Source organism: Peromyscus maniculatus, chromosome 2 (genome assembly GCF_049852395.1).
Source record: "Peromyscus maniculatus bairdii isolate BWxNUB_F1_BW_parent chromosome 2, HU_Pman_BW_mat_3.1, whole genome shotgun sequence".
Taxonomy (NCBI): Eukaryota; Metazoa; Chordata; class Mammalia; order Rodentia; family Cricetidae; genus Peromyscus; species Peromyscus maniculatus.
The window spans coordinates 144329648-144350382 of NC_134853.1; the positions used below are offsets into that span (position 1 = coordinate 144329648).

General features: G+C 45.0%; 1 protein-coding gene across 2 annotated transcripts in view; it reads left to right on the plus strand.

Moving 5' to 3' along the window:
• Oscp1 (organic solute carrier partner 1) overlaps positions 1-20735 on the plus strand; it is a 38170-nt gene that overhangs the window by 5453 nt on the left and 11982 nt on the right. Inside the window, exons 2-5 of one of the 2 annotated variants that reach the window (XM_076565060.1) lie at positions 1356-1385; positions 12781-12935; positions 17335-17502; positions 18271-18351. In XM_076565060.1, the coding sequence (XP_076421175.1) occupies positions 1356-1385; positions 12781-12935; positions 17335-17502; positions 18271-18351 (434 nt within the window). The remainder of the gene's footprint in view (positions 1-1355; positions 1386-12780; positions 12936-17334; positions 17503-18270; positions 18352-20735) is intronic. The other variant, XM_076565059.1, reaches the window with a different exon arrangement.

Consider the following 20735-nt stretch of genomic DNA (forward strand, 5'->3'; position numbering starts at 1 on the left):
ATCTGTCTCGAAAAACCAAAAAAAGACATGAAATTCAAGGTACAACACTTACCTGCTAAAATGCACAAGACCCTAGATTCAATCCCAGCTCTAGGGAGGAAAAAAAAAAATCAGACTGTCCAGGGCTGGAGAGATGGCTCAGTGGTTAAGAACACCAACTGTTCTTCCAGAGGACCCGAGTTCAATTCCCAGCACCCACACGGCAGCTCACAACTGACACCTTCACACCAATGCACATAAAATAAAGTTAAATAGCCGGGCAGTAGTGGCGCCTTTAGTCCCAGCACTGGGGAGGCAGAGGCAGGCAGATCTCTGAGTTCAAAGCCAGCTTGATCTACAAAGGGAGTTCCAGGATAGGTTCCAAAGCTACACAGAGAAACCCTGTCTTGGAAAAAAAAAAAAACAAAGGTTAAATAATTTTTTTTTTTTAATCAGACTGTTCAAAAAAAAACTCCTTTTTCTGTCTGTTTTTGGAATTATTCTTCATTGGGGAGCTAGTGTTGAAAGTCTGCTTTATGCTTGCTTTTTTTTTTTTTTTTTTTTGAGGCAGTGTCTCACTCTGTAGACCAGGCTGGCCTCGAACTCACAGAGATCTGCCTACCTCTGCTTCTCAAGTGCTGGGATTAAAGATGTGTGCCACTGTGCCCAGCATAATGTATGTTCTTACAGCATTGGAAAATACAACTTCTGGAGCCTTCTAAGAGGAGCTCCACGGGAGCTAGTCCTCCTGAGCGTCCTCTTGGGCTATTTTTTCCACTAGTCATTTACCTAGTTTTTACAGCTCTTAATTTAAAAAAAAAAAGTTTCTAATTGGAGGTGAAACATGCACATAAGACATTAAATTCAACAGACTGGAGAGATGGCTCAGTGGTTAAGAGCATGGACTGCTCTTTTGGAAGGCACCGGTTCAATTCCCAGCACCCACACTGCAGATCACAACTGTCTGTAACTCTAGAGGATGACTCCCTCTTGTCCCCAAGGGCACTAGGCACACATGTGGTATACATACATGCAGGCAAACAGACACACAGAGAGAGAGAGATGCACAGACAAAGAGCCAGGCAGTGGTGGCGCACGCCTTTAATCCCAGCAGTCCAGAGGCAGAGGCAGGCAGATCTCTTGAGTTGTTGGCTAGCCTGGTCTACAGAGCTAGTTCCAGGACAGCCAGGGCTACACAAAGAAACTCTGTCCTGAAAAAACAAAAACAAAAAAAGACGTGAAATTCAAATATTAATAAAAAAACAAAATTCGACTGGCCAGAGACTGAATATGGTATTTGTAAAGCCTCCATGCAACTAATGTTCTAATGTTCTTGCTTCCTGAACTGGTGTTTTCTTTTTGTATGCTTCATATAGATGAATGGACAGAGGTGGACAGAAAACGAGGTATGCTATTTCTGGGCTGCATGCGTTCCGTCTGCGTTTACAGGTTCACTCAGTCCGTTGTAAGTGGACTTTTAAAAGCAGGACCACTTTAAGTGTTTCTAGGTAAGAACTAGGCGTGAGTTTCTTCAGCTAAGACATTGGGTTTACTTTGGAATGTTCTACTCCAAAGGAATAAACACACTGTGCAAGATGAGAGCCCAGCCAGCCCCAGTGAAGGGCCGCACTGCATCTGAGGACTCCCCTGACCACCACCCTTCTGTTGGTCCAACCTTTCAGGGACAGCTGGGGCAGAAGCTCCACCCCCGGGCAGGTTGTCCTCTGGTAGTCCGAAGCGGCCCTTCTTACACTATCCCGTAACCAGAGAGTCTGCGTCAGTGTGAGTGGCCCTCCTGAGATGTTCCCCTTGGCACATGGCGGCGATCCCAGTTGAGCAGCGGAGGAAGATGGGAGCATGTGGCTGCATGGCTGCCCAGAGTGTGGGCCGAAGGCATGGGATCATGCATGCACTGTTGCCTCCCGTCCAGTCTTGTTTCCCCCTCACCCACAACCAGCCGCAAACCTGGGAAGGTGGAGGCTTGCTTGGAGTGAGACCTCCGCTTTTCTCAGTGTTTATATGTCATAGGTGCCTGCCTTCATTTGACACATGGGAATGGTTTATGCCTCTCGTCAGCCATCCTAAGTATTTTAAATTCTCTTCTCACACAGATGTGCCAGATCTATATACTTATAATGCTTAAAAGCATAATGAGAGTAAATATGATCAAAGTACATTATGTACATGTGTGAAAATGTCGTGTAACAAATCCCATTATTATGCATAACTAATATGCTAATGAACTTTTTTAATTTTTGTGCATAAAATGTATGTATATTTAAAATATGAAAGGCCCACTGAAGGTACTTTGATATCTCTGATTTTTAGTTTAAAGGTGTAGGTTTGTTTTCTTTTATTATTGAAAGACAATTTTTAGCATAATTAATTACATAGATTTTATATTTATTATTATGGGAGATAATGTTTTTGACTTTGTAAATATTTTTCCTTTTTTTTTTTTTTTTTGGTTTTTCAAGACAGGATTTCCCTGTGTAACTTTGCACTTTTCCTGGAACTCACTTGGTAGCCCAGGCTGGCCTCAAACTCACAGAGATCCATCTGGCTCTGCCTCCTGAGTGCTGGGATTAAAGGCATGCACCACCACGGCCCGGCTGTAAATATTCCTAATTGTGATAGAAATTTACTTAGACTGTGATATGGTAGAAAACAAAAACAATTATAAAAGAAAATAAACTTAAAACAATGCCAGGAGAGGGAATGAAGAAGAATCTGGAACAGGATAAGCAAAGACTTACAAGCAAAGATAGGATAAAATATCTATCTAGCAAATTTTGATAGATGGATGTAAATATGATGTGTTATTGGATTACAACATTCTGAATCTTTGTGTGTGTGTATTATTCATATATAATATATATTATATATGAATATATATATATGTATATATATTATATATGGATATATATGTATATATATATATATAATCCAGGTATAGTGGTGTACACTTGTAATCCTACCACATAGGAGGCAGAAGCAGGCAGATCTCTGGGTTTGAAGCCAGTCTGGTCTAAATAATTCCAGGCCAATCCGGGCTACATAGTAAGATGCCATTTTCGAAGGGGAAAAGGAAAGCCATTGGTAGTTTAGTAGGTAAAGGCACTTGCTCCTAAACCTGACAACGTGAGTTTGATCTTTGTGACCTACATGGTAGAAGGAAAGACTGACCCTAGCAAATTATGCTTTGATCTTTGTGCGCGCGCGCGCGCGCACGCGCGCACACACACACACACACACACACACACACACACACACAACTATATAATTAGGCCGGGTGTGGTGGTGCACTTTTATATTTTAGGGGTTTTGAATATATTTATTTATTTTTATGTGTATGAATGTCTTTCTTGTATGGATGTATGTGTACCATATTCATGCCTGGTGCCCACAGAGGTCAGAAGATGGAGTTTTATCCTCTAGAACCTCAGTTATGGATGACTGTGAGCCACCATGTAGGTGCCGGGTACCAAACCTTTGTCCTCTGTAAGAACAACCAATGCTGTTAACCTCTAAATGATCTCTCCAGCTCCTGGTGCATACTTTTAATCCTAGTACTCGAGAGGTAGAGGCAGGCAGATGTCTGAGGGTTCAAGACCAGCCTTGTCTACATAGTGAGTTCCAGATTAGCCAGGGCTACCTACTCTGTCTCAGATAAATAATGCTTTTAAAAATAATAATACAATGAGACAGAACCCTTTCGAATTTCAACTCCATCATCAGTGGTGTCAGCTTGGATTTTAAACACTCTCAGATTAAATTTTCCTCGTCAATGGAATGTGAGAATGGGGATAATTTAGAGTTGCCTTGAACTTCAAACGAGCCATTGTACATAAAGTTCTAAGCCCAGTGTCCCAACTGCGTAAAGATTCAAACCATTGTAGTCATGCAGAACATTCCCTGGCTTCTCTCTTATAACCTTGGCTCCATAGTGCGTATTTCCATAAAGGAGTGAGGTTTGGAGCAGGGGTAATTGGTAGAAACTGAATTGCTTTCATCGAGATAATTATTTCCTCAGACTGGGTTCAGAGACGCCCAACTGAGGTGCCGGGTTGCTTTCATTCCATTTCACAACCATCTTTTGACACTTCCCCTGAGCAAGTTTTGGCCGTCCTTTGATGCCTGGCAGAATTTCAGGTGTGGAGTGTGGGTCTGGAGGGCTTTTCATGTGTGTACGTAGAGCGCTGGAGCTTATTTTAACAGAAGTGTTCCAAAAAATCAGCAGACACTGACTTCATCATCTGTCTAAGTCCATACTAGGAGCCTCGTGTCAAGAGCCCAGTTTCCAGCCCTCCTGATGTCCGTGTGGAAACCCCTCCCCTCCCGGCTTCATCCCCTCCCAGCTTCATCCCCTCCCGGCTTCACCCCCTTCATGATCAAATCTGACTCCACTCTGTTCTGCCTCATGAAAAAGAGGCAGAGCTCACTCAAGTGTCAAAAACGAACACCGAGGTGGAAGCCTGGCCCTGGCAGGAGAAGGGATGTTCTGGTTGGAGACACGTGTGCCCTGCCATCAACTGTCAGTGTATGGAAACAGCGGACTCCAAAGAACTCAGATTTCCCCCAGTCCCATGCTGTGCAGAGGGAAAGACTATGCAGCCCTGCCTCGGCCAGAGGAGGAGCTTACCTTCTAGGAAGACTTCACACAGTTGGGGCCATTTACCCCACAGCTGAATTAGTATACGCACACGATGGTCTTCTTTTCATCTTTTCTATAAGATTGTGGTGTTTCAGAGGAGACGAGGAAAGTGGACTTTTCTCCCTGGTGTAGGCAAACTATAAATCCATTTGCCATTGCCAAGTTGAATTTCCTCTCTTTTTTTATTTTTTTAAGTTTAAAAAGACAGGGAAATCTAAGTACCTGGGAACTAAGGCGGACTACACGTCTGACTGAATCCACTGCTCAGACGGGAATCCGTGCAGCGTGGAGCTCGAGAGTGGAGCGCCCTCCTTTGTGGCACTGTGGTTCACCTTGTTGTCTGGGCCAAGTGCCGCACAAAGCAAACCGGGAGAGGAAAATGTGTCTCCACACTCTCACAAAGAATGACTGGTCACAGGGGATCCCTGGGTGCCAGGGCCCAGCCATGAAACTTCCGTTTCTTCTTTGGGGGCTCATGGATGGCCTGCTGAGTCCACAGGGACAGACACTGTCCTCAGTTCTCAGTGGACGGACATTGCTTAGGTCTGAGGCAGGAGCTGTGGTGTTACTTACCTATGTTCATGTCCCTGGGGAAAAGCTTCATTTTTCTTTTTGCTTTGCCAAAATCAGTAACAATCGCCTTGGGGTTTTGTTGCTTTTGGAACCAATTTACTTGAGGCTTAGCTACTTTCCTGGATTCTGAGTGAGCTCAAAGACCCTAGAGAATTGACCCTGCCCCTTGTCAACTTTCACCCAATCACAGCTGACATGGGATGCTTTAACGGAAGGACACCTTCCTTCCTGGAAACTCTTCCCTTTTTCTTTTCTGAGGACCCTGTGGCCTTTCGTTTGTATCTGTCCTTTGCAGATTCTGCACTTTATATAAAGGCTAGGGTGAGGAAAAAAAGTTAGAAAACCCAATTTATTGCAGGTCCTTGCTTGTTTCTGTCTGAAGGATTCCTGTATCCGTGAGCATCCCTGAGGAGGGAATGTTAGCTGGCTGTGTCCTGCCGGAGTCCTCAGATGTGAGGGGCGCCTGTGCTGGCCTTGGGTCTAATTCTTGCTGTCTGAGGAGCAGGGTGTTGTCTAGGGTAAGACCCAAAGGTGAAGTGTGAGATCCACGGTTCTCTAAGGAGTCAGCTGTGTGTGTCAGTGTCTTAGCCACTGTTCTGTCGCTGTGGTAAAAGAAAGTGTTAACTGGGATGTGGCTTCAGAGGGTTGGAGGCCTTGGTGGCAGATGAAGGAACAGCTGAGAGCTCACATCTTGACCAATAAGGCAGAAAGAGAGAGAAAGTCCTGGGAATGGTGTGGGCCTTTGAAACCTCAAAGCCTGCACTGAGTTACACTGCTCCTCCAACAGAGCCACACCTCTTGAGCCTTCCCAAACAGTTTCAGCTTGGGACCAAGTGTTCAAACCTGTGAGCCTATGGGAGCCTTTCTTGTTCAACCCACCACAGTCAGTGTGGGAGGAAAATATGCCCCCCCTTCTCTCTGAAGCAATTCCATTTGAGATTTAGGTACAAACTGAGTGTGGTTGTGTTTGCCTCTAATCCCAGCACTCTGAAGGTGGAAGCAAGGAGGATCAGAAGTTCAAGGCCATCCTTAGGTAGAGGCCTTAATTCCAGACAGCCTGGATGGACCATGTGAAACTCTACCTTGAAAAAAAAGAAAGGATTTAAGCACATAAAGCCCTCAGCTTCCCTTTCCTCTATAATAATAATAATAATAATAATAATAATAATAATAATAAAATACCCCTACTCCTGGGTGATGGTGCATGTCTTTAATCCCAGCACTGGGAGGTAGAGGCAGGTGGCTCTCTGAATTCTAGGCCAGCCTGGTCTACAGAGTGAGTTCTAGGACAGCCAGATCTGCACAGAGAAACACAAACAAACAACTCCCTGCTCTTTGTTGCCTTAGTTCTTTAAAAGTATACATACAGCCAGAGCCAGCCACCCAGCACTTCCTTTGCCTCAGCAAAAGAAAGTGGAGTTTAGCTGGGCAGCGGTGGCTCACGCCTTTAATCCCAGCACTCAGGAGGCAGAGGCAGGCGGATCTCTGTGAATTTGAAGCCAGCCTGGTCTACAGAGTTCCAGGACAGTCAAGGCTATACAGAAAAACTGTCTCAAAAACAAAACAAAACAAAAAAAAGAGGCGGGGGGCGGGGGGAGAAAAGACAAAGTAAGTAGAGTTTGTATCTTTCCGAAATAAGCACTCATGTTAAGAATGCATTTTAGGCTGGGCAGTGGTGGCGCATGCCTTTAATCCCAGCACTCAGGAGGCAGAGCCAGGCAGATCTCTGTGAGTTCGAGGCCAGCCTGGGCTACCAAGTGAGCTCCAGGAAAGGCGCAAAGCTACGCAGAGAAACCCTGTCTTGAAAAACCAAAAAAGAATTCATTTTAGGGGCTGGAGAGACGGCTCAGCTGTTAAGAGTCTGTATTGCCCTCACAGAGGACCTCACAGCATCCACACCACAGAGCTCACTGCCTTCTGTGTAACTCTAACTACAGGGGTCTGACACCCTCTTTTGACCTCCACGGGAACCCGAATTCACCCATACACAGATCCAACACTATAGATATGAGATAGATCACTGAATCTATTCTGAGAAAAAAGATAAAGAATAATAGGATAAATGGGTAGATCACTGAATCTACACTAAAAAGAAAAATAGGAAGATATAAAAATGACAAAAGGTAGATTACTGAATCTATTATGAAAAGAAAAAATACTTTTAAAAAGGAATTACTTGTTTTAAATAAGATAAGTAGTGAAAATTTTTTTTGATCTGAGTTTATCAGATATTACTGGACTGGACATTGTTAATATATATAATGGAGTTTTTATCTGAATCTGTCAAATGTTAATGGACTAGACATCATTAATGTAATCTTGACTGTGTATATTGTATATACTTATTGGATATAATTTGTCTTGTATTAATTATAAGCTTTTTTTAATTTTAGACAAAAAGAGAGGAAATGTGGTAGTATTGTGTTCCTTGAAATATTGTGCACCCTAATAAACTTATCTGGGGTAAGGCACAGAACAGCCACTAGATACAAAGGCTAGAAAATGGTGGCACTCATACCTTTAATCCTAGCACTCCAGAGGTAGAAATCCCTCTGGATCTCTGTGAGTTCAAGGCCACATTGGAAAGGCCAGGCATGGTGACACACGCCTTTAATCCCAGAAAGCGAGGCTTTAATCCCAGGGAATGGTGGTAGAAAGCAGAAAGGTATATAAGGTGTGAGGACCAGAAACTAGAAGCATTTGGCCTGGTTAAGCATTCAGGCTTCTAGCACAGTTCAGCTGAGAGCCATTCCGGATGAGGACTCAGAGGCCTCCAGTCTGGGGAAACAAGACCAGCTGGGGATCCGGCAAGGTGAGGTGGCTGTGGCTTGTTCTGTTTCTCTGATCATCCAGTGTTCACCCCAATACCTGGCTCAGGTTTGATTTTATGAATAAGAACTTTTTAAGATCCCTGCTACACAACACATAAAATTAAAAATAAAAAACACGGCCTGAAAAGATGGTCCAGCAGTTAAGAGCACACCTATATGTGCTGCTCTTCCTGAAGACCAGCGTTCCGTCTCCAGCAACTCCATCAGGCAGATCACAACTGCCTGTAACTGATCTCCAGCGGGACCCCACTCCTCTGGCCTCTGTTGGGTGCCTGCACTTTTGAACATGCCTATACCACATGTACATGCTTACCCACAAACGTACACACATACACATAATTAAAAATAATAAAAATATAGCTTTAAAAAATAAATAAATAGGCCAGCGGGTGGTGGCACACACCTTTAATCCCAGCACTTGGGAGGCACAGCCAGGTGGATCTCTGTGAGTTCAAGGCCAGCCTGGTCTACAGTGTGAGATCCAGGACAGGTACCAAAATAACACAGTGAAACCCTGCCTCAAAAATAAATAAATAAATAAATAAATAAATAAACAAACAAACAAACAAAACGTTTAAAAAGGAATTTGTTTTTTATATAAATATATAACCCAGTTGTCTATGAATATATATTGGGTTTTTTCTTTTCTTTTCTTTTCTTTCTTTTTTTTTTTTTGTGTGTGTGTGTGTGTGTGTGGTTTTTCAAAACAGGGTTTCTCTGTGTAGTTTTGGTGCCTGTCCTGGATCTCACTCTGTAGACCAGGCTGGCCTCGAACTCTGAGAGATCCGCCTGCCTCTGCCTCCCGAGTGCTGGGATTAAAGGCGTGCGTCTTTATATTCACCACCACCTGGCATGAATAGATACTCTTGATATCCATATACGTTCATCTTTACACTAAAAATAACTGGTTTAAGAATAATCTGGAGGGCCGGGCAGTGGTGACGCACGTCTTTAATCCCAGCGCTCGGGAGGCAGAGGCAGGCACAAAGCTACACAGAGAAACCCTGTCAGAAAGAGAAAAAAAAGTAATCTGGAGGGCTAGAGGAATGGGCCAGTGATTAGAGCATGCACTGCTGTCACAGAGGATCCAAGTTCGGTCCCCAGACCCGTGTCAGGTGGATTCCAGCTCCAGGGAATCAGACCCCTCCAGTCTCTGAGTCCTCTTGCCTCTGAGGGCGCCTGCACACGCAGACACAATTTCATTTTGGGGTTTTTTTTGGCTTTTATTTTTAGTGTTTTGGAGACAAGATTCCTCTGTGTAGCCCTGGCATCCTTGAACTCAATCTGTAGACCAAGCTGGTCTCTAACTCAGAGATCCGCCTGCCTCTGCCTCTGCCTCCTGAGTGTAAGTGCTAGGATTAAAGTCCCATTACCATTACCACCACCCAGCTTTTAAATTTTTTCAAGACTCATGTAGGCCAGCAAATGGCCCAGCAGGTAAAGGCACCCGCCCAGCAAACCCTGACAACCTGGATTCAGTCCCCAGAATCCACGTAATTGTGCAAGAAGAGAACTGACTGTGAAGTTGTCCTGTGACCTCCATATGTGCGTCTTAACACACATGTACTTCTCACCTGCACACACAACACACAACGACATTATACAAATACATTGAGAATAATCTATGCTTACCTGTACCCGCTGCTGTTCTCACACCACAGCTTGTCCCTCCCTGCACTAGTGTTCACTAGTGTTCACACCAGAGCTTGCCCCTCCCTGCACTAGTGTTCACTAGTGTTCTCACACCAGAGCTTGTCCCTCCCTGCACTAGTGTTCAATAGTGTTCACACCAGAGCTTGTCCCTCCCTGCACTAGTGTTCACTAGTGTTCTCACACCAGGGCTTACCCCTCCCTGCACTAGTGTTCACTAGTGTTCTCACACCAGGGCTTACCCCTCCCTGCAATAGTGTTCACTAGTGTTCTCACACCAGGGTTTACCCCTCCCTGCACTTACCTGAACAGTGCGAAATATCCACGTGACTAGAACTGAGGCTATATTGGTTTTCACAAGTCTTTAATTCTCGACAGGTGGACGTTTTCACTGGCCCAACCGGATGGGATATATTCCGGTGCTGTGAAATCGATACATAGATGAAAGAGGGATCAGGGCAAGCTAACGTGGAGCAATCTGAAGGGCATGTTTTGTATACGCTCTAAAAACACCACCATCTCTAACCAGTGGGCAGCTGTGTCTATTTTCATAAAACGTTTGTTACGAAAAGTCAGTCACCACTGTTTGCCTGACATTTGTGAAGTTTAATCTTAAGTGAAAATGGTTTAGCTTGCTTAAAAGAGAACAGCACACATCATACACACATGTGCTGATAATGAAGTAAAACACTTTCTGTAAAGGGCCAGTGGGGTGGTTCAGCAGACAAAATGTTTGCCATGCGGCCTGACAACCTGAGTTCGGTCCCTACAACCCTTGGAAAGGTGGAAAGGAAGAAGCAAAGCCACAGAGTTGTCCCCTGTCCTCCACAGGCCCCACCACCACACCTCCACACACAAACTATAGTGACATTTTAATGTCCTTGTTTATAGATTTTATTTATTTATTTATTACGTATACAGTGTTCTGCCTGCAGGCCAGAAGAGGGCGCCAGATCTCATTACAGATGGTTGTGAGCCACCATGTGGTTGCTGGGAATTGAACTGGGGACCTCTGGAAGAGCAGCCAGTGCTCTTAACCTCTGAGACATCTCTCCAGCCCCCTCTTTTTGTTTTTCTAAGACAGAGTCTCATCATGTAATCCTGAATGGCCTGAAAGTCACTTTGTAGACCAGGCTGGTCTCCACCTCACAGAGACCAACCTTTGCCTCTCATGTGCTGGATTAAAGGCATTCAACACCATGCCCTGCCTGAATTTTTTTTTTTTTTTTTTAAGAATGTGTATGCTAGGGGACTGGAGAGATGGCTCAGTGGTTAAGAGCACTGACTGTTCTTCCAAAGGACCTGGATTCAATTCCCATTACCCACATGGTGGCTCACAACCATCTGTAACTCCAGGCCTAGAGGATCCAACACCCTCCTCTGTGGGCACTGCACATACATGGTGCAGTCATACAGGCAGGCAAAGCATCCATACACCTAAAAATAAATATTAAAAAAGAATGTCTGTCTCTCTTTTTAAGGATGTGCTCTAACTTATAGTCTTTATATAACAGTCTTTTTATTTATTTTTAATAGAAAATGTTTAGATTTATTTATTTTATGTATATGAGTTTTTTGCCTGCATAGATGTATGCACGAAAAGCATGTGCATGCATGCCTGGTGCCCTCAGAGATCAGAAGAGAGCATTGGATCCCATGGAACTGGAGTTAATGACAGTTGTGAGCCACCGTGTGGGTGCTGGGAACGGAACACAAGTCCTCTTCCAGGAGCAGCAGCTGCTCTTAACGGCTGAGCCATCACTCCAGCCCTGCATTCTTCATTATTTAAATTTGTTTGTTTGTTTGTTTGTTTGTTTGTTTGTTTGAGACAGGGTTTCTCTGTGTAGTCCTAGCTACACTGGAACTCTGTAGACCAGGCTGACCTCAAACTCAGAGTTGCACCTGCCTCTGCCTCCCGAGTGCTGGGATTAAATGCGTGTGTCACCACCTGTAACCAGAAGTTTCTCGGTCCCGCCTGGCTCTGCAGTCTGAACAAACTTCTCCCACCCACAGACCCACAGCCGCTTACAAAATAATTACTCAGAGGCTTGCATATTAATTACAAACTGTTTGACCTATGGCTCAGGCTTCTTGCTAGCTAGCCATTTCATCTTAAATTAACCCGTTTCTATCCATCTATGTTTTGCCACGTGACTTTGTGGCATTACCTCTGTTCCATTACCTCTTGCTCCCCTGACAGTGCTCAGTGTCTCCTCCGACTCTGCCTTCTTCTCCTTGTCTCTCTTGGATTTCCTGCCCGGCTCCATTCTGCCCTGTCATAGGCCAGTGCAGCTTTGTTTTATTTTATTTTATTTTAGGTTTTCTCAAGACAGGGTTTCTCTGTGTAGTTTTGGTGCCTGTCCTGGATCTCACTCTGTATACCAGGCTGGCCTCGAACTCACAGAGATCTGCCTGGCTCTGCCTCCGGAGTGCTGGGATTAAAGGTGTGTGCCACCACCGCCCGGTAGCTTTATTTATTAACTAATGGGAGCAACACATATTCATAGCATACAGAAAGACATCCCACAACACCACCACAGCCCGAGAAAGCAGTACTTTTTTTTTTTTTTTTTTTAAAGAAAGATTTTTCAGAGGCTGGAGAGATGGCTCAGTGGTTAAGAGCACTGCTCTTCTAGAGGACCCAAGTTCAATTCCCAGCACCCTCGAGGCAGCTCACACCTGTCTGTAACTCCAGTTCCAGGGCTTCTGACACCCTCACACAGACATACATGCAGGCAAGAAAAAAAAAAAAAACCACCATTGAACATTAAATAAAAAAATTAATTTGAAAAAAAAGAAAAAGAAAGATTTTCCTTATCAAAGCATATAATGGTGGGGAAAGTGATGTGTGACACCTGAAGCCCAGTCTTCTAATATTGTCGTCATGGACATTTGCCTGGAAGGTTGTCATAGAGCACTCCTGAGCCCTGCTTCCTACTGGACCCCGGGGTGTCTCCCCAAGGGGCTGCTCCCACCAAGCACTGCGTATCTCAGCTGTCTGTGCCTGCCACCCACTCACAGACTGACAGACTCCTACACAGGGCTTCTTACAGTACCTTCCTTGCTCATCTGGATTCTCTCTTGTCTCCACAGTTCTAAATGACATCATCTCAACCATGTTCAACAGAAAGTTTATGGAGGAGCTGTTCAAACCCCAGGAGCTGTACTCTAAGAAGGCCCTGAGGACTGTGTATGACCGCCTGGCTCATGCCTCCATTATGCGACTGAACCAGGCCAGCATGGATAAGGTGAGCAGACAGCCGCTTAATCAAGCTCAGCTCAGCTGCCCGTCTCCTACCCGTTGTGGGTGGTCCTAGGCGGGAACAGGATTCCAAATGTCAGGGTGTCTTGGAAGAAGCAAGTACGCGTGAGTATGAGCTGTAGTCAGTCGTCAGGCTGAGAGGGTCTCAGAAGGCGTCTGCAGCCAACCCCTCTGTCATGCCCTACAGGCCCCAAGACAGCCCTGCTGTTCATGTCCCTATTCATGGGCATGAGCACCTGCCGCCCCAGCTCAGGCTCTCAGCCCCCAAGCTTTACCTCTGGGAAGAGGCTAAGAGAGTGCTAGGAAGACCAATACGATCAAAGCATGACGTGCCTGTATGCAGATGTCACAGTGAAGCCCATTAATATAAATAATAAATATATCCTAATAATTAGGTTTTAGTTGGGTGCTAGTGGTGCACGCCTTTAAGCTCAGCACTCAGGAGACAGAGGCAGGTAGATCTCTGAGTTCAAGGCCATCCTGGTCTACAGAGAGAATTCCAGGACAGGCTACACAGAGAAACCCTGTCTTGAAGAGAAAAAATTGTCAAAGTGTTCTAGAACATTCAGGGCTACACAGAGAAAGCCTGTCTTGAAAAATAAAATAATAATAATAATAATAATAATAATAATAATAATAATAATAATAAATTTTTTGTTTGTTTTTGTTTTTCGAGACAGGATTTTTCTATGTATCTTTGGCTGTCCTGCAACTCACTCTGTAGACCAGGCTGGTCTTGAGCCCAGAGATCTGCCTGCCTCTGCCTCCTAAGTGCTGAGATTAAAGGCGTATGCCACCACCATCCAGCTTAATAAATAATAATTTTTTTTTAATTGTCCTGACCAAAGTCAGAGAAACCATCACAGCCAAGAGGAACCCAGGAAAGCCCGGCAGCCAAACATACCGTTGTGTTCTGGAGGGGACCCTGTAGCACAGTGGGACATTAGGATTGGGCTCAGTCACAAGTGCTTGCCTCACAAACGCGAGAACATGAGTTTGACCCCAGAACCAAATGCTGGGCATGGTGGACAGGAAGATATCTGTCTGGAAAGAGCTGGAGGATGGCATTCCTAAGGACGACACTGAGGGTTAACGTCATGCCTCCACAGGCACACACTTGCACATAAAAATCTAGGACACAGGGGAGAAACTAAACTAATGAGATAGGGTCTCACATAGCCCAGGCTAGCCTCCAGCTCACGATGAAGCTAAGAATGATCTTGAACTTCTGATCCTCCTGACTCCACCTCCTAAACGGTAGCCTGCACAACCTCATCTGGTTGTGTTGTTAGGAATCAAACTCAGGACTTCCTGCATGCTAGGTAACTCTACCAACGGAGCCACATCCCCACACCCCAAGTTCTGGGACTGTAGACAATTATGAAGTTAGACGTGAATAACAATAATTATTTTTCAACTTGCTCCCTTATATGAACTTTTTTTTTGAAGTCCTGAAGACTAACACTAGGTGGTGGGTACACAGAATCAACATCTGTCTGTTGCTGGTACTAGAAGCCTCTGTGAGACACACTAGCTTTAAATGAGCCTTTACATCCCATTGTCTTCCTTTGGAAAAGTTACTTCATCCCTAAGTCTGTTTTCTCACTAACAAGGGGGTGTTGTTGTTTGTTTTTTGCTCTTTTGAGGGGCCCCCACCCAGGTCCCAAATAAATCACACACAGAGAGGTTTATTCTTACTTATAAATGCACAGCCTTGGCTTGGCTTGTTGCTAGCCAACTCTTCTTAACTTTAAATTATCCCATCTACCTTTTGCCTCCGGATTTTTCCCGTTCTCTTACTTCTGTAAATCTCACTCTTGCCAGGTGGTGGTGGCACACGCCTTTAATCCCAGCACTCGGGAGGCAGAGGCAGGCGGATCTCTGTGAGTTCGAGGCCAGCCTGGTCTCCAAAGCAAGTTCCAGGAAAGGCACAAAGCTACACAGAGACACCCTGTTTTGGAGGAAAAAAAAAATCTTACTCTTACTCTGTGGCTTGCTGTGAGCTAGGTGGCTGGCCTCTGGTGTCCTCCTCTCCTTCTCTGGCTACTTCCTTTTTCCTTCCAGATTTCTCCTTCTATTAATTCTTTCTGCCTAGCTATTGGCCATTCAGCTCTTTATTAGACCATCAGGTGTTTTGGACAGCCACAGTAACACAGCTTCACAGAGTTAAACAAATGCAACATAAACAAAAGTAACACACCTTAAAATAATATTCTACTATACTATGCTGTGGAGAAAATGAATGAATGTGTACTTTCTTTTTTTTTTATGGTTTTTTCGAGACAGGGTTTCTCTGTGTAGCTTTTCACCTTTCCTGGAACTCACTTTGTAGACCAGGCTGGCCTTGAACTCACCTCTGCCTCCCGAGTGCTGGGATTAAAAGCGTGCGCCCCCACCGCCCGGCTGAATGTGTACTTTCTATTTCTATTTGACCCAAACAAAAACCGCCTGCTGCATTTACAAATGGCGCTAGGAAGCAGGTGTTGTGAAGCACACTTATAATCCTAGCACTTTGGAGGTCGAGGCAGGGGTATCAGAAGTTCAGCGTGAGCCTCTGCTTAATAGTGAGCTTAGTCCCCTGTCTCAAAACTGTATTAATCAGTTCATTAATTAAAAAATAAGAGTGGAGGCTAGAGAGATGGCTCAGAGCATATACTTAAGTGTATAGCTTAAGAGCATATACTGCCCTTGCAGAGGACCCAAGTTAAGTTCCCATGTCAGGTGGCTCACAGCCACCTGTAATTCCATCTCCAGGGGAAAACAGTGCCTCTGGCCAGCAATCATGTTTACACCCCTATATACAGATACATGCATATAATTTAAATTTTTTTGTAATTTAAAAAAATTAAAAATTAACACCAAAATGACACAGAGAAACCCTGTCTTGAAAAATGAAAAAAAAAATTAAAATGGAGATAGGGTTGGGGATTTAGCTTAGTTAGTAAAATGTTTGCCTAGTGTCTTAATCAATGTTTATTGCCATGAAGAGACACCATGACCATGGCAGCTCTTATAAGGAAAACATTTAATTGAAGCTGGCTTCCAGTTTCAGAGGTTTCGTCCATTATCATCATGGTGGGAAGCATGGCCGCAGGCAGGCACTGTGCTGGAGAGGTAGATGAGAGTTCTACATCCAGATCAGCAGGCAGCAGGAAGAGAGAGAGACCCTGGTCCTGGCTTGATCACCTGAAACCTCAAAGCCCACCCAGTGACGTACTTCCTCCAACAAGGCCACACCTCCTCCAACAGGGCCACACCTCCTAATCCCTGTCAAGTGGCCTCACTCCTAATGACCAAGCATTTAAATGTATGAGCCTATGGGGGCCATTCCTGTTCAAACCACCACACCTAGTGTACACAAAGCCTGGGCTCCGTTCCCAGCACTACAAAAAGAGAAGAAAAAGAAAAAAAAGAAAAAACAAGGAAGAAAAAAAAAAAAAAAAGAACCGTACTCATACAGAAAGCAAGCTACAGGGCCTGGAAAGATGGCCAAGTGGTTAGGGTTAGGGTAGCACTGGCTACTGTTCTAGAGGACCCAGGTTCAATTCCCAGCACATACAAGGTAGTTCACAATTGTTTGTAACTTCAATTCCAGAGGATCCAGCACCCTCTTCTGGCCTCTGTATGCACCAGGTGCTTATATGGTGCACAGACACACACCCAGGCAAACATGCATACACATAAAGAAATATAAAAAAGAAATTGAGCTGGGCGGTGGTGGCACATGCCTTTAATCCCAGCACTCGGGAGGCAGAGCCAGGCGGATCTCTGTGAGTTCGAGGCCAGCCTGGGCTACCAAGTGAGTTCCAGGAAAGGCGCAAAGCTATACAGAGAAACCCTGTCTCAAAAAAAAAAAAAAAAAAAAAAGAAATTGAGCTGGGTGGTGGTGGCACATGCCTTTAATCCCAGCACTTGGGAGGCAGAGGCAGGTAGACCTCTGTGAGTTTGAGGCCAGCCTGGTCTACAGAGTGAGATCCAGGAAAGGCGCCAAAACTACTCAGAGAGACCCTGTCTGGAAAAGAAAAAGAAAGAAAAGAAAAGAAAAGAAATTGAACAAAGAAGTACTTGAATCAGGATTCCAGATCCTCCCAATTCCAGGGCCCAGTGCAGAACTCACAGCAGCCAATATGGTTTCATATGTGTCCATCAGGAAGACACGGAGGATGACCAGAAACCATGATTTGCCCAGAGACTTTCTGGCTACTCCTGTTATCTTAGCTTAGTTACTAACATCTCGTATTCTCAGAAGTGCTCTGACTTGGGTAGCAACCCATGTGGTCACCTGAGCTGTGTGGCAAGCCCGTGGCCTGCTTTTCCACAACTGCTTTGCTCGGGTTCTGAACTGGTTTTGTGATCTCATCTGTTCTGTGTGTGTGTGTTGACAGCTCTATGACCTGATGACCATGGCTTTCAAATATCAAGTGCTGCTATGTCCACGCCCCAAGGATGTGCTGCTGGTCACTTTCAACCATTTAGACTCCATCAAGGGATTCATCCTGGACTCCCCCACCATCCTGCAGCAAGTGGACGAGACCTTCCGGCAGCTGATAGAAGTAAGCCTGTCACCAGCCCGTCATCTCACTGCCACTTCCCTGTTCTCAGCCAGCTGTAAGAACCGGCACTCTCCTAGAACATTCTAAAATCCCACAGCTGCCTATTTTGTAACTATGATGGGCAATTATCGTTTCATGCTGTCTGTTGTGGCCTTTGTAGAGGGAAAATAACAACAAAGAACTTCCCTCTTGTCTGAAAGGGTTTTGGAAGTACACGTCTGCTAAATTGTGGGGAAAGGCCTTTGGCATGGCTGTTGTTCAAATCTTAGATGGTCTTTTAATTAAAAAAAAAAAAAAAAAAAAAAAAAAAACAAACAAACCCTGAGCCAGATATTGGGGTGGATGCTGAAAGATCAGAGAGGCAGAGCAAGCCACAGCCAACCTCACCTCACCAACTCCTCAGCCAATCCTGTTTCCATGAATCCTCAGACTGAAAGCCTCTGAGTCCTCACCCGAAAGGGTCTCAGCTGAACTGCTTTAGTTCCTGTTTCCTCATGCCTTATATACCTTTCTCCACCCTGCTGTCACTTCCTGGGATTAAAGGCGTGTGTGCTTCCTAGTACTGGGATTAAAGGTGTGTGCCACCACTGCCTGGCTTTGTGTGCCACCTCTGTCTGGCCTCAATATCTAATCTAGTGGCTGGCTCTGTCCTCTGACCCTCAGGCAAGTTTATTAGGGTGCACAGTATATCTCCACACGTGGCAGGATCTGTTCTACTTGGGAGGGTGGGTGTTGACACTCCTGTCCCCCCCCCCCTTGCCTCGGCAGATCTATGGGAGTCTCTCTGCTGGGGAGTTCCAGCTGATCCGGCAGACACTGCTCATCTTCTTCCAAGACCTGCACATCCGAGTAAGTGCCTGGAACCCCTGTGGGTGGCTGCTCCCCTGGCCACAAGCCAGTCATCCAGAAAGACCAGGAGCAGGATTTTGCTCGCCTAAGTGATGCCCATTACGCTTTGAATCTGCGACTATAAGCATTCTTGTGATAGATTTCAGCCATTTTTTCCCCACCTCCATTGAACTTCTTTGAAATGTGGGTTTATCCTCTGCTTCTACAGAAGAACTGTGCTGGCCAGGTGCCAGTCTGGCCTCAAGGCTTTTCTCCAGCTTCCCATCTTGAGTGTCCCTGCTTCAGACACTGTCGCATGGCTGCCCTCCTGCTCCCCTTCCCTGGGTCTTCCTCTCCCTCTCCCTCCACCTATCTCCAAGCCTCCCTCCCCCTGCCGTCCACCCACTTGCTGAAATCCATCATGATCAGGCCTACTGGACCCATAATTTCATGTCTGCAACTAAACTATTGCCCAAAAGCCAAGCGTGCCTGATTCTCTGGCTCCTGGTGAGGACGCTTTCTTTCCACCACTCACTTGGCTCAGAAACAACATCACTATGATTTTCCATCCTTGATCTGTCCTGTTGCTTCTGAAGTGCAGAGGTCTTGCCCTTCTATGGCTCTGCCCTTCTCTCCAGGCTGCTGACACTTTGGCTTGGGTTCACATCCTTTTTTTTTTTTTTTTTTACAGTTTCTGGGACCATGACCAAGTCTCCATGTGTGCCAAGCAAGCTCCCTGCCACTGAGCTGAGTCCTTAGCCCGCATTCATTTCTTCCTGGCTGTTGTCTCCTAAATATCCCCCTCTCATTGTGCCATGCCTACTCCAAACAGTTCTGTACCCTAACTTTCAAACACGCACGTCTAAACTTGGGGGGGGGGGGACGTGACTCTGCCAGATGGGGCTTGTTCCTTCCTAAAGTTGAGCCAACCGAGGGGGAAAGATGGCACGCGATAGCAAACCCCTGGTGTTAGACAGTATCATGCACACTGAGCCCTTGACCCTGAGCCAATCACTGCTCTTGAATCCCAGCTTCTTTACCTGAAAGTGGAAATGACAGTGTGTCATTTGGTGTTCGCTGGAAGAACCCTAAGGAACATACATAATGGACATGTGGGTGCTTACATGTGAATGGTATAGAACACTTCTCCAAAGGATATGCAAGAAACTAGGTGGTGGTGGTGCATGCCTTTAATCGCAGCACTGGGAGGCAGAGCCAGGCGGATCTCTGTGAGTTCGAGGCCAGCCTGGATTACAGCGTGAGTTCCAGGAAAGGCGCAAAGCTACACAGAGAAACCCTGTCTTGAAAAACCAAAAAAAAAAAAAAAAAAAAAAAAAGGGTATGCGAGAAACTGGTCACAGTCCTGCCTCCTGGAGTGAGGAGCTGTGGAGGACAAGCAGAACAGAGGGACACAGCCCCTTCTGCACCTTTGGGACCTCATACTTAGGCACACATGTAAGCCAGAATCAAGAAGAGGACTAGAGGATGGTTCATGCCTGAATGTGTTTCTCTTCCAGGGGAGGGATGATAAATAGATTTCAGCTCTAATGCCAATTTTTATTTTTAACCCTCATGAATAATTTCATTGTATTAGCTATGGATGAAGCAAACACAACATGAATATAAACTAAAGATCTCTAATGTTTGTGGGTAAAAATATAAAAATATGAAAGTACAAGCAAGCTTAAGCTTTGCAGCAGATTTAACAGCAATTTGAACAGACTGAAAATTCCACTTGGTAGTGTTACTAGGACCATGCATATTTAAGCATATTTTAAGGATTGCAGTAATATAAACAGCCATATTGATTTCTCAGTTGTGAGGAGATAAAATTCATTGTAATGAAAAGACATGCCTAATAATAATTCTACAGTGAACTCATTAAAATGTATTAAGCCACTAAATATATTGGGCTTTAATTGCTAAATGGGTAAAGAAGGAAGCATCAAAATCACATCCAGTCATGGCGGCATGTGCCTGTAATCCTCCACTGGGGAGGTAAAGGCAAGAGGAACAGGAGTTCAAGGTCATCCTTAGCTATGTATCTAGCCCTGGAGGGGGGTTGATTTGGAGTGGGGATGAATCACACAGCTTGGCAATCCTCTGCCAATGATCTGAACATCTGGGCTGGCTTCCCATGTCTGGTCTTTAATGGTGTTTCTATTCCGCTGCAACTTGTGATTGCCTATACAAAATTTCTGTTTTCAAAATAGTCTTGATAGATTTTAAATTTGTTAGCAAAACCAACTAAATCAAGAACACACAGTTCTGCACCAGGAACTCTTGCTTTTTTAACCGAAGCAAATACAAAACTGCATGTTCCATACCAAGCTTTCTCTATCATGAGGCATCGTGAATACGGTCAAGGTCCTGACCTGTGCACAGGGACCTTGACGGAGACTGCA